Here is a 13,878-nt window from a genome sequence, read left to right as displayed (position 1 = left end):
CTGTTCTTTTGAATTTTCTATTTTAAAAAGAATAGAAAAAAGGATGCCCCAATTATAATTTTATGGTTCAGATGAGTGCTCAAAAGCACCCCCTATGTGGCGGATATGCAAGCTCAAAATAGACATTAGTGTGGACATCAGTGCAATCTACTACCTAGTAGTCCATGCACAATTAAAGGCCAATTCACACCGCACAGACAAACGCCAACAAACAAGTTGGCTCAATTTGGATTTAGAATTGTATGAAAAATAATTGAATGTTCACACTGCCACAACAAACACCAACAAACTACGAGTCACAGAGAGTCAAACAACATGGTGTAGATGGTGTAAGTCTGTAACCACAATCAAAATTTGACTTTTATTAATCTATTTGTGTGTGATTTTTGCCTGAAAAGACGGCAAATAAAACGAAAGAGGCCGTGGGTAAAGCACGCTTTAAGGGAAAATATGCGCATTGTCATGGCAACGGTATGTGACCACCTCAGAATACGTCAGAGTTTGTTGTATTTTTTTGTGGAAAATCATTCCACACTACTCAGACATTCCACGACCCAACAAATACAGATTAAGCATGTTTAGTCGGGTGAAAACAAACCAAAGCCAACAGACGCCGCAATGGGTAACACACTGATCCAACAAACTCCAACAGACTAGTTTGTTGGTGTTTGCTTATGCGGTATCAATTTGCTTTATGACCCCAAAGTATGTGGGACTTAAAGGACTAGGGAGAAGAGCCTAAGACTTTTTGCATGAACATTATAACTAGCAGTGTTGACATAAATGGACGGCATTGGTATTCCAATAATGTATATAACCGACATACAGCTCTCCTCTGTTTTGATGAGCTGACAAACTCCACAGGAAGCCCCAAACTGGCCATAAGCATGCTCTCTTCATCAAGAACAGCCTCTTCTTTCTCCTCCTCCTCATCGTCATCATCCACAGAACAGTTAAGGTCCTCCAAAAGTTTGTCTCCATCATTAGCTTCAAAATCTACTGAAAAAACAAAAAACAAAAGAAGAGTGTAATGCGTAGCTATTTGAGCATTATAAGCTATATCCTAACCATCACCTGTTGCATGTATTCAATTCAAATAAAAGTCAAGGAAAAAAAAAAAAAAAAAAAAAAAAACATCAAGAAGTTTGACTTTTTTTTCTGTTCACATTTTTTTTTTTCGCATTTGGCCCCCAAACTCTGGAATAGCCTTCCTAATAAGGTTCAGGGTTCAGACACACTCACTCTGTTAAAATCTAGATTAAAGACTCACATAATGCATTCACATAATGTATCTCATAACCTTGTACTTCAGTTACACCTGATCAAATGCACATTAACATTCTTTAGCTTGGCCTGAACACATAATTTTTGCTTGGTTGGCACAGCTACGCTAATTATGTCTCTATTTGTTTCTCTGTTTCTGCCACGGGATTGACATCCTGTGGTAACTAGGACTTATACAAGCTTCAGTCTGGATTCAGAATACCCAAGAAGAGATGATGCCAACCCCTCAGAGGACCTATGATGATACCAGACCTGAAACAACATACAGCACTACGAAATTTGGCTACAAGTTTGATTGCAACATATAATCATTACTGTTAATAGTGTTCATCGTCTGTTTGACGTCTGTTTGACGTCATTACTCATTTTACCATACATCTATGCCACATGTACATCAACTTGACATACAGTAATCAACACAGTAAGCTACTAAATATATTGTAGAAACCTAAATTTTCTGTACAGCTGCTTTGCAATGATTTGTATAGTGAAAAGCGCTATAAAAATAAACTTGAATTGAACTCCAAGCACCCTCATTTCACAACAATATTCAAAGGCCCCATGAAGTGTTTGTGATTTACTAGAAGAGTATGAATTATTTTTACAAACATTTTTATAATCAGTTTCTACCCAATAACATATAAGCCCATTTCCGACACTAAATAATTTTTTAATAAGACTTTAATCGCACAATTGTGACTTTTTTCTCAGAACTGCGTGATACAAAATCGCAATTCTGACTCCTCTGGCAATTCTGACTTTTCTCATAAATGCGAGTTTGTAACTTTTTATCTTGCAACAAAATGTTATATCTCACAATTCTGAATGTTTTCACGCAATTCTGACTTTTTTCTCCTCAGAATTGAGATATAAACTCACAATTGCGAGTTATAATGTTACATTTTAAGGAAGATGAAAAAAGGACTGATATTCTGGGGAAAAAAAGACACAATTGCGAGATATAAACTTGCAATTCTGTAAAAAAAAGTCACAACTGCAAGATATAAACTTGCAATTCTGTAAAAAAAAAAGTCACAATTGTGAGATATAAACTGGTCATGCTGAAAAAGAAAGTTACAATTGCAAGATATAAACTGGCAATTCTGAGAAAAGCAGTCACAATTTTGACTTTATTGCTTACAAATGCGAGTTTATATTTTATAGTTTGGAAATGCAAGTGTATATTCCAATTCTGAGAAAAAAGTCAGAATTGTGAGTTATTGTCTCGCAATTGCGAGCTTATATCTTGCAATTCTGACTTTATAGCTTGCAAATGTGAGTATATATCTTACAATTCTGAGAAAAAAGGTAAGAATTTTGAAAGATAAAAGGTGGCAATTACCTTTTTAATGTTTTTATTCAGTGGGTTTCCATGAATAAAATATTTTAAAAACTGGCAGCTAGAAATGTGTGGTTGAAGGCATTTGAAGAAAATGTCTTATAGGTTACTGGAAAACATTAATGTTTATATCAGAAGGTTGGGTTTAACATTTATTGAGAATATGGAGTAGAAATGTGGTGGTGAGACAAAGCAGAATTAGACTATTTTTTAGCCTCATTTTAATCTTGATCCAGCAATCTATGCACACTTGTGTCTGAAGCAGGTTGTATGGGTGGGTTAGTAGAGGAGGTTTGATATAATTCCTGCAATCTCTAAAATAGAGTGTATTATTTTGTCTTTTCAAGGAAATTAAAAAGTATGAATCATAACTAGAAAAATGTATATTTATTTATTTATGAAAATGCCCACTAAGATTTAATAAACATTTACTAAATACATAATTTACATGACTCTCCAGTTTATGCTTTTAAAATTACCTTAAATTTACATTTTTTCCAGTTGTTAAGGGAATGAATTATAGCACACAATATCTTAATTTTTAAATAATTTTAGTTTAATACTTCAGTTTAATGCTTGTTTAGTCTTATTTCAAACCATTTAAAGTCCCGATGCCCCCTTGCAAGTTTATTGAGGCTACCTGGTTGAGAACCATTGGGCTCACGAAGTCAGTATATAAACAGTCAACATTTTCATTATATTTAATTAGATATTAACAAAAAAACTGTACCTTGCAACTGACTTCCAGCCTGCTTCAGTATGGCTTTCAAATCTGACCGATACAATTCTCGATCACTGCAGATGAAAACGTGAAAATGCGTTCAGAATTCACAATAGTAAACAGGCAACATCCCATTTCAACCTAGTATTCAGGGTTACACACTGAAGGTTTTAGCTCACTATCTTTACTAGTTTAGACATATGTGATCACAAGCAATATGAAGCAGATACATTTTTCAGTTGTCGTCCTATTCTGCAGTCCTTCTGAAAATCAATCCAACCTAAAATGGTCTCTTGCTGGTCTTAACTGGACTACCAGTCCAGCCTGTTCCATTGGCTAATTTTGGACACTTTTCTTCTGCTCAGATTGGGTACATTTTAGCAGGTACTAACAATAACTTTCTGAATGCAGTTAACTTCATAAAACAGCATGCACAATCTATCAGTTGATCACATCACACCAGTCTTGTTCAGCATGAATACATACTTGACGTAAGCTCTGGAGCACAAGCAGTGTATTGTCATTTCTCTCTCTTCACCCTGATAGAAAATAATATCAGCTAAAGGAACAATATTCCGCTCGCCGTTATTAATCATAATGATAGACGCATGGCGACTCCTGTCAACAGAATCCTTTCTACAAACCTGTCTTGGACATTACAAATAAAAACAACCGCGCTGTATAAATACACTGACAAGTTAAAACGAGGAATTTTAAAATTAACGTTACTCATACACCATATAATCTATACACACGTTCAACTCTCGCATGCCAGTTTCCCCGCTCGTGTTTTAGAAGTTGCCCGTCAAGTTAAAAGTCTTTCAGTGCATTTACAATCCTGACATAGCATTTATTAGGATTTAAGACTTTTATTATGAAATTTTCCGACCACTGACATAAGCTGTTTCCTGTTTGTGTCACATGTAAAGAGAGCCGGTTCATTCAGGAAGGAAAACATTTCTTGAGGATAACAGTGTCTTTTTCCATCGAGGTATCATAATGTAAGCATATTTGAGATTATTTTATTTTATACGCTTCTTCTAAAACATCCATCTGAATGTTTAGTTTTTCGAGTGATCAGATGTGTCCTTTTGAAGAACTGTGTGACAGCTTTAAAAACGCAAAATCTTGAGCTGCTGTGAGGTTTGTTTGTCTATGATTGTTTTTCGCTGTTCAAGTGCAACGTAAGACAGAACGCTGTAATGCTACGCCTTTCCCTGTCATCTCTCCTGCATTTGACAGTGCTTATGCAAATGAAGTTGACGCTTGTCTAGCAGTCTCACTCGTGACTGAGTGTGAATGAACAGAATGAGCAGATATAACTTAACTGTCATCGACGTCATTTGGTTTTAGGGCACCGCTTTGACTGAGGTTGGCATGTTTGGCCGAGCAACACATTTCCGTTGGAAGAGGTTCGTGTTTTTTGTCTTTGTGTTTTTTTTTTAAATAGTTTCAATGCAATTTTTTAAAATAATTTATGAAATGACTAGATTAGGTTTGTGAGTTAAAGCTGAAGTGTTGTTGAAGTTCTTTAAATATATGATGATTGTTGTCAAATACCCGTCTGTTATAGGTTGGACAAACAGTTAACTCCGCCCCAGACTCACGCTATAGGCCAAATCCTGTGACTTAAAATAAGATGCAAATTTAATAGTCTAATTTAAATTTATGTTCTTTAATTTTTACAAGCTTATATGTTGAAGAAACGAAACATAATTTACCTTACATTATCAACAAGCAACCAATATTTATAATGTGTTTATATATCAGAGCAGCTTTATATTTTACAATACAGTTACTTGGCTGGAAAATCAAACCCAAAATGATTTGTATAATACATAACCATGTGGTGAATTCTGTTTTCTGTAGTATTATAGCTTTAATACATGAAATTATTATTGTTTATTGATTGAATGAATTTTGATATCTATATTTGATATATAAAAATGAACTAATTGCTTTTGAGATATATATATATATATACACACTACCAGTCAAAAGTTTTTGAACAGTAAAGTTTTTAAATGTTTTAAAATAATTCATTTTTTTCTTGCATTTATTTGATCCAAAGTACAGCAAAAACAGTACATTTTTAAAATATTTCTACTTAAATATTTTAAAACTATTTGAATACTGTGAAATGTAATGTGATCAAAGCTAAATTTTCAGTATGACTACTTCAGTTTTTAATGTCACATGATCCTTCAGAAATCATTCTAATGCTGATTTTCTGTTCAAGAAACATTTATTATTATTATTATTAACAGTTTTTCAGGATTCTTTGGTGAATAGAAAGATCCAAAGATCAGCGTTTATGTGAAATAAAAATCGTTTGCAACATTATACACTAAACCACTCAAAAGATTGGAGTCAGTATAATTTGTTTATTTTTTGGGAAAGAAATTATAGAAATTAATACTTTTATTTAGCAAGGATGCTTTAAATTGATCAAAAGTGATGATAAAGTCATTTATAATGTTAAAGATTTCTATTTCAGATTAATTCTACTCAGCTGTTTTCAACAAAATAATAATAATACTTTTTTTGAGCAGCAAATCAAAATATTAGAATGATTTCTAAAGGATCATGTGACTGGAGTAATGATGCTAAAAATTCAGCTTTGAAATCTCAGGAATAAATTACATTTGAAAATATATTAAAATAGAAAACAGTTATTTCAAAATTTGACTGCTTTTGCTGTACTTTGGATCAAATAAATGCAGGCTTGGTGAGCAGAAGAGCCTTTAAAAAAACATTAAAAATCTTACTGTCGAAAAACTTTTGACTGGTAGTGTTCGTAACCATGTGGTAAAGTCTTATTTTTTTCTGTAATATTGTAGCTTTAATACTTATTATTATTATATTATAATTATTATTGATTTGAGTTTTTATTTATTTTCTTTTTTTCAAACTTGATGGCTGCAAACTAAAGTATATTCAAAAGTACATTAAAGTTTATTCATAATCAAAAAAGTGATTAGTCTGTTCATTTCAATAAGTTTGACACATTTTAAACAGACACATTTTGTACTTAAAAATCACTTTTTCTGTTAAATAAATATTAACTCATTTATTTATAAACCAAATTTCTTTATCACCACAAAAATCTTTGCTATTGACAATGTGTGTCTTTCTTACCCAGGTCTGCCCTTTGGCAGATTGTTGCCTTGCTCAGCCCATCTGCCACTGGGAGAGGCTAACAGTGAAGCAGCATGTCCAGTGGAAATGAGTCCTGTCTGTTTGAGAACGGATCCGTCAGCCTCCTCTCCTGCTTGGTTCATGTGTGGGAGGAGTGGGCAGGGCTCGGGCAGCTCGAGGACTACCTCAGTTTCTTGGAGTATCTGCTCTGGGTTTTCACACCTCTAGCCATCGTCTTCATCTTGCCTTTTCTCATCGTTATCTTCCTGTATCTGTCCATACTCTTCCTCCACGTGTACAAACGCAAGAACCAGCTGAGGGAAGCTTATTCCAATAACTTGTGGGATGGCGCGAGAAAAACTCTAGCAACCCTGTGGGATGGACATGGAGCTATTTGGCACGGTATGTAATGGGTTTGGGTTTTTTATGTGCATTTATTAAGATCTGGATTGTTATCTTGTTTAAATTAAACTTCTTTAGTCTGGGATTTTTCATTATTGCTCACATACTTTGCATCCACTGTGCTGTTAATTAGATTTTTACGTGATAGACAGGAATAGTCAAATCATAATTAAAAAGTAATTTCTAAAGACGTGATATAAGTTTTGACGTATTCTGCAGGTGTATTATCAGGCTATGGATGTTTTTTTTTCCCCCAGCCTTAAACCATCTGATCTTTTGACAGCACAATAAATGATGGTTTGATGTTCCTGCCATTAAATTGGAATTATATGCGTAACCTGTTTTTATCAAGCAGAGCATCTAAATAACTGCTTTGTCTGATTCATTGCACCAATTTAATCTGATTCATTTCACAAAGTGCATGATATTTCTAAAGGTTACAAATCAACACATAAAGAAACATTGAAAAGTTTCAATATGTTGTTTTTTTGAAATGGGTCTTTATATTATTACAGTTTAAAATAATAGTTTTGTATTTTAATATATTTTAAAATGTCATTTATTCCTGTGATGGCAAAAGCTGAATTTTCAGCATCATTACTCCAATCTGCAGTGTAACATGATCCTTCAGAAAGCATTCTAACATGCTGATTTGCTGCTCAAGAAACATCTCTTATCGTCGATGTTCCTATATCATTTTTTGTTGAAACAAAATGTTTCTTTATTTAATTAACAGCAAGTTCAAACTATTTTTATTAGAGCTGGAAATCTTTGTAAATGTCTTTACTGTCATTTTTAAACCATGGTTTTAGTTAGCAATGTCAAATATTAATGTCCATGTTATTTCATGAAAAGTGTTGCAACGCGTCATAATAATTTCCCCCTGATTAATTAGGTATGCATTTTGTGACAGGTTATGAAATCCATGGTTTAGAGAAGATTCCAGATGAAGGACCTGCTCTCATAGTCTACTATCATGGAGCTATTCCTATAGACTACTATTATTTCTTGGCAACTGTTATCATTCAAAAGGGAAGAACTTGTCATTCGGTGGCTGATCATTTTCTGTTCAAGGTCCCAGGTAAAAACAAATTTCATACTGGTGAATTAAGTTATCAATCAGCCTCATTTTGCTCATGACAGAGTCATTACTCAGTACCTAATTTCACAGAATTTTGGGACAAAACATCTTTATCTGCCATTAGTGTTTAAAATGGCAACAATTTCACTTTGTTCTTAAAGGATAGTTCTCACAAAAGTGGAAATTCTGTCATTAATTACTCACCCTCATGTCGTTCCAAACCTGTACGACCTTTGTTCATCTTCAGAACACAAATTAAGATATTTTTGATGAAATCTGAGAGCTTTTTAACCCTGCATAGACAGCAGTGTAACTGACACGTTCAAGGCCCAGAAAGATAGTAAGGACATTGATAAAATAGTCCATTTGACATCAGTGGTTCAACCGTAACGTTATGAAGCAACAAGAATACTTTCTGTATGCAAAGAAAACAAAAATAACGACTTTATTCAACAATTTCTTGAAGTCTTCGACGTGTTCATAAGAGTATCACAATGTCCTTACTACCTTTCTGGGCCTTGAACGTGTCAGTTGCACTGCTGTCAATGCAGAGCCAGAAAGCTCTCGGATTTCATGAAAAATGTCTTAATTTCTGATGTCTTGCAGTTTTGGAACGACATTAGGGTGAGTAATTAATAACAGAATTTAAATTTTTGCGTGAAAAAAGGTCATATTTATATTTATGCACTTTCCAATTTACTTTAATTATGCTCATAGTGTCTGTATAACGACCACGACAGGGTTTAAGCTCCTCTTGGAGGTGTTCAGTGTCATCCACGGGCCGCAGGAGGAGTGTGTAAAGGCCTTGCGGAATGGCCACCTCCTGGGCATCTCTCCTGGAGGAGTACGGGAGGCCCTGTTCAGCGACGAGACGTACCCTCTGCTCTGGGGCAAACGCAAAGGATTTGCACAAGTGGCCATTGACTCTAAAGTGGTAAGCGACTGTTGCTCTTATTCTGCTCCTTTCATACAAAGCGGTTTTATTGTAACTAAGAGTCTGTTTTGTCCCTGTAGCCAGTTATACCCATGTTTACTCAAAACCTGAGGGAGGGATTTCGCTCTCTTGGAACATTAAGTGAGTCACAGACTAGTGATCAAACTTTCACACAGTTGTAAATAAATACTTGTATCTAAAAAAAAAGAGTTGTATCTGAATATAGTTGAGATCAAAAGTTTACATACACCTTGCAGAATCTGCAATATGTTAATGATTTTACCAAAATAAGAGGGATCATACAAAATGGATTTAGTACTGACCTGAATAAGATATTTCATATCAAAGATGTTTACATATAGTCCACATAGGAAAATAATAGTTTTTAAAGAATTTAAAAGTTTACACACACTTGATTATTAATACTGTGTTGTTACCTGAATTATCCACAGCTGTTTTTTGTTTGTTTTTTGTTTATTGATAATTGTTCATGAGTCCTGTTTGTCCTGAACAGTTAAACTGCCCTCTATTCTTCAGAAAAATCCTTTAGTTCCCACAAGTTCTTTGTTTTTTTTGAGCATTTTTGTGTATTTGAACCCTTTTCAACAATGACTGTATGATTTTGAGATCCATCTTTTCACACTGAGGACAACTGAGGGACACATATGTAGCTATTACAGAAAGTTCAAACGCTCACTGATGCTCCGGAAGGAAAAAACAATACATTAAGAACCAGGGGTGTAAACTTTTGAACAGAATAAAAATGTGTACATTTTTCTTTTTTTGCCTATTTTTTTTTCATTTAGTACTGCTCTTCAGAATCTACAGAAGATACAGGTTTCCCATAAGACAGAATAAGTTACATTTACCCTGATGTTCGAATTACAAAAGTTTTCACCCCCGGTTCTTAATGCATTGTTTTTCCTTCTGAAGCATCAGTGAATGTTTGAACCTTTTGTAATAGTTGAGTATAAGTCCCTTAATTGTCCTCAATGTGAAAAGATGGATCTCAAAATCATACTGTCATTGCTGGAAAGTGTTCAAACTGACAAAAATGCTTGAAAACCCAAGAATTTGTGGGACCTGAAGGATTTTCTAAATAACAGCAGGTAGTTTAACTGTTCAGGACAAAAAAAAAACAAAAAAAACAGCTGTAGATCATTCAGGAATCAACACAGTATTAAGAATCAAGTGTATGTAAACTTTTGAACAGGGTCATTTCTATACATTTTCTCTTGTGGACTATATGTAAAAGTCTTTTGTGTGAAAACATCTTATTCAGGTCAGTAATAAATAAAAAATAACATGCATTTTGTATGATCCCTCGTATTTTGGGAAAAACACAATTTACATTTTGAAAATTCTACAAGGTGTATGTAAATTTGACCTTAACTGTATATTATAAAGAGTTCAATCTTAAAGTTAATCTTGAAATTCCCTTAGGATTTTACCGCTGGGTGTATGAGAGATTTCGACTACCGATAGCACCCATTTATGGAGGATTTCCAGTCAAATTTCGCACCTACTTGGGTGACCCCATTCCGTACGACCCTAAACTCAATGCAGCTGAGTTGGCTGAAAAGGTATGACTCCACAAGTTTTGTTTTTAGAACTCTGTAGTCCTGTAAAGGTCTGACATTTTATTCATTTGCTGAGCTGGTGTTTTGCAAATTAAAAAAAAAAAAAAAAGCTACAAGAGGTTCTAACCTCTACACCGTCCCGACAAGTCCTGACCTACTGTTGACTACGCAACATATTCTAGCGCCATTTGTTTACATCGTCCCCTAAGGGAACATTCCACCCGAGAGTGGTGATCACCATTCATCACATATGCAGGTGTACACAGTCTGCAAAGTGAGAGAATGCTTGTATAAAAAAGGACACCACAAATCAGTATCTATGAATGAATAAAGTTTGGTGTACAAAGTTTTTAAGTAAATAAGAACAGTACTATCTACTAGAAGCCACTTCTATTTCCATTCTACCATCAGAGAATAACTTTTTATATTCAACATTTCAACCTTTGTATTTGTTTTTTTTTTCCTCCTGCCTTTTAAGAGTTTAAAATGAGAAAAGCTGATTTCTCAGCAGCCATTACTTAAGTGTCACATGATCCTTTAAAATCATTCTAATATATTCTAATATGCTGATTACTCGCAATTCTGACTTTTTTTCCAGAATTGTTTATATCCCGCAATTCTGACTTTATTTCTCGCAATTGTGAGTTTATATCCCGCAATTCTGACTTTATTTCTCGCAATTGTGAGTTTATATCCCGCAATTCTGACTTTATTTCTCGCAATTGTGAGTTTATATCCCGCAATTCTGACTTTATTTCTCGCAATTGTGAGTTTATATCCCGCAATTCTGACTTTATTTCTCGCAATTGTGAGTTTATATCCCGCAATTCTGACTTTATTTCTCGCAATTGTGAGTTTATATCCCGCAATTCTGACTTTATTTCTCGCAATTGTGAGTTTATATCCCGCAATTCTGACTTTATTTCTCGCAATTGTGAGTTTATATCCCGCAATTCTGACTTTATTTCTCGCAATTGTGAGTTTATATCCCGCAATTCTGACTTTATTTCTCGCAATTGTGAGTTTATATCCCGCAATTCTGACTTTATTTCTCGCAATTGTGAGTTTATATCCCGCAATTCTGACTTTATTTCTCGCAATTGTGAGTTTATATCCCGCAATTCTGACTTTATTTCTCGCAATTGTGAGTTTATATCCCGCAATTCTGACTTTATTTCTCGCAATTGTGAGTTTATATCCCGCAATTCTGACTTTATTTCTCGCAATTGTGAGTTTATATCCCGCAATTCTGACTTTATTTCTCGCAATTGTGAGTTTATATCCCGCAATTCTGACTTTATTTCTCGCAATTGTGAGTTTATATCCCGCAATTCTGACTTTATTTCTCGCAATTGTGAGTATATATCCCGCAATTCTGACTTTATTTCTCGCAATTGTGAGTTTATATCCCGCAATTCTGACTTTATTTCTCGCAATTGTGAGTTTATATCCCGCAATTCTGACTTTATTTCTCGCAATTGTGAGTTTATATCCCGCAATTCTCACTTTCTCGCAATTGTGAGTTTATATCCCGCAATTCTGACTTTATTTCTCGCAATTGTGAGTATATATGCCGCAATTCTCACTTTATTTCTCGCAATTGTGAGTTTATATCCCGCAATTCTGACTTTATTTCTCGCAATTGTGAGTTTATATCCCGCAATTCAGACTTTATTTTCGCAATTGTGAGTTTATATCCCGCAATTCTGACTTTATTTCTCGCAATTGTGAGTTTATTTCCCGCAATTCTCACTTTCTCGCAATTGTGAGTTTATATCCCGCAATTCAGACTTTATTTCTCGCAATTGTGTTTATATCCCGCAATTCTGACTTTATTTCTCGCAATTGTGAGTTTATTTCCCGCAATTCTGACTTTATTTCTAGCAAATCTGAGTTTATAACTCGCTATTGTGTTTATATCTCACAGTTCTGAGAAAAAAAGTCAGAATAGTGAGATGTTAACTCGAAATAGCGAGAAAAAAAAGTCTTGTGAGATCAAAGAATAGTGAGATAAAAAGTCGCAATTACCTTTTTTAAAAAAATTTATTCATTGGCTGAGAAAGGCTTCCATACTTTGTCCCTTTTGTCAAGGAAATTTATCCTTGCTGAATGAAAGTATAAATTTCTTAAAAAATATATATAAAAAATAAAAAAAAACTGACCCTAATTAATTTTCCTCTTTTCCCATCACATTTATAAACCTATTTTCATATACAGTACCCTCCAATAATATTGGCACCCTTGGTAAATATGAGTAAAGGTGGCTGTGAAAATAAATCTGCTTTGTTTATCCTTTTGATCTTGAATTCCAAAAAATCACAAAATTCTAACTTTTCATTGAAGTAAAACAATTGAAGGTGGAGGGAAAATCTCACTATGAAATAAATGTTTTTTTTTCTAGGTCACTTTGGTCACAATTATTGGCATTGCAGCATCCTTTTCCCAAGATAACAGCTCTGAGTTTTCTCCTATAATGCCTGATGAGTTTGGAGAACACCTGACAAGAGTTTTAAACCATTCCTTCTTCTCTTAATTTTAACCCCATTCATTTTCTATAGCATTCCCAGGTCAGGGAACTGGGACGACCATGGCTTGATTTTGTGCCCACTGTCCAGTGACACATTTTTGTGTTGATTTTCATGTTTGTTTTATATCATTGTCCTGATGAAAGATCCAACCACGGCCCATTATAAGATTTCTAACCAAGGCAGTCAGGTTTAGATTTTTTATTTTTTTTTATCAGTTAGTATTTGATAGAATTTGTGATGCCATGCATCTGAACAAGATATCCAAGATCTCTGGTGGAAAAATAGGCCAACAATATTAAAAATCCAGCAATATATTTAATTGTGAGCATGGGGTACGTTTTATCCTTGTTTCCACCAAACCCATCTGGTGGGTTTGCTGCCAAAAAGCTCTTTTTTTTCAAATTTTATCTGACAATAGATGCCAGTCTCATTTGAAGTTCCAGTTGTGTCTAATAACTAAATATGCTGGAGTTTGTTTTCAGATGAGCAAGGGCGATTTGTCTTAAAACCCTCCTGAGCAACATGTGGTGATGTACAGACTGTTTGATATATTTTTATTTAGGCTTTCTGATACTTGAAGAGTCTTTGGCCACTCAAACTCTCACTCACCATGCTCTTCCAGGCAGATTTGTAACATCAGTTACTTCTTAATTATTGCCCTGATGGTGGAAATGCGTATTTTTAATGCCTTAGCTATTTTCTTAGGGCCACTATCTATTTTGTAAAGTTCAACAGTCTTGTGTTACTCCTTGTGATGGATGATTAAAAGAATTTGGCCTTTGTGTTCCTTATATTTATAATCCTGTGGAACAGAACGTCATGGCTGGACAATTTCACACTCCTAGTCAGCCTGGTGTAATATATATTTCAG

At 34.4% G+C, this 13,878-nt stretch overlaps 2 protein-coding genes across 4 annotated transcripts in view; one reads left to right on the top strand and one right to left on the bottom strand.

Annotated features, from left to right (window-relative positions):
- Positions 1 to 4,115, bottom strand: part of tgs1 (trimethylguanosine synthase 1) — a 36,846-nt gene extending 32,731 nt beyond the window's left edge. For 2 of the 3 annotated variants that reach the window (XM_073849625.1, XM_073849627.1), the window contains exons 1-3: positions 3,831 to 4,115; positions 3,354 to 3,418; positions 827 to 999 (exon numbers count right to left, since the gene is read on the bottom strand). In XM_073849625.1, coding sequence (XP_073705726.1) covers positions 827 to 999; positions 3,354 to 3,418; positions 3,831 to 3,940 — 348 coding nt within the window. In that variant the 5' untranslated portion in view covers positions 3,941 to 4,115. The remainder of the gene's footprint in view (positions 1 to 826; positions 1,000 to 3,353; positions 3,419 to 3,830) is intronic. The other variant, XM_073849626.1, reaches the window with a different exon arrangement.
- Positions 4,116 to 4,267: 152 nt separating this feature from the next.
- Positions 4,268 to 13,878, top strand: part of tmem68 (transmembrane protein 68) — a 12,573-nt gene continuing 2,962 nt past the window's right edge. Inside the window, exons 1-7 of the mRNA XM_073849103.1 lie at positions 4,268 to 4,345; positions 4,698 to 4,756; positions 6,487 to 6,884; positions 7,798 to 7,965; positions 8,706 to 8,899; positions 8,980 to 9,040; positions 10,343 to 10,482. Coding sequence (XP_073705204.1) covers positions 6,557 to 6,884; positions 7,798 to 7,965; positions 8,706 to 8,899; positions 8,980 to 9,040; positions 10,343 to 10,482 — 891 coding nt within the window. The 5' untranslated portion in view covers positions 4,268 to 4,345; positions 4,698 to 4,756; positions 6,487 to 6,556. The remainder of the gene's footprint in view (positions 4,346 to 4,697; positions 4,757 to 6,486; positions 6,885 to 7,797; positions 7,966 to 8,705; positions 8,900 to 8,979; positions 9,041 to 10,342; positions 10,483 to 13,878) is intronic.

The sequence above is a fragment of the Garra rufa genome, chromosome 10 (genome assembly GCF_049309525.1).
Source record: "Garra rufa chromosome 10, GarRuf1.0, whole genome shotgun sequence".
Taxonomy (NCBI): Eukaryota; Metazoa; Chordata; class Actinopteri; order Cypriniformes; family Cyprinidae; genus Garra; species Garra rufa.
The sequence above is the reverse complement of the archived record's forward strand: the minus strand, read 5'-3'. Positions and strand labels throughout refer to the sequence as shown.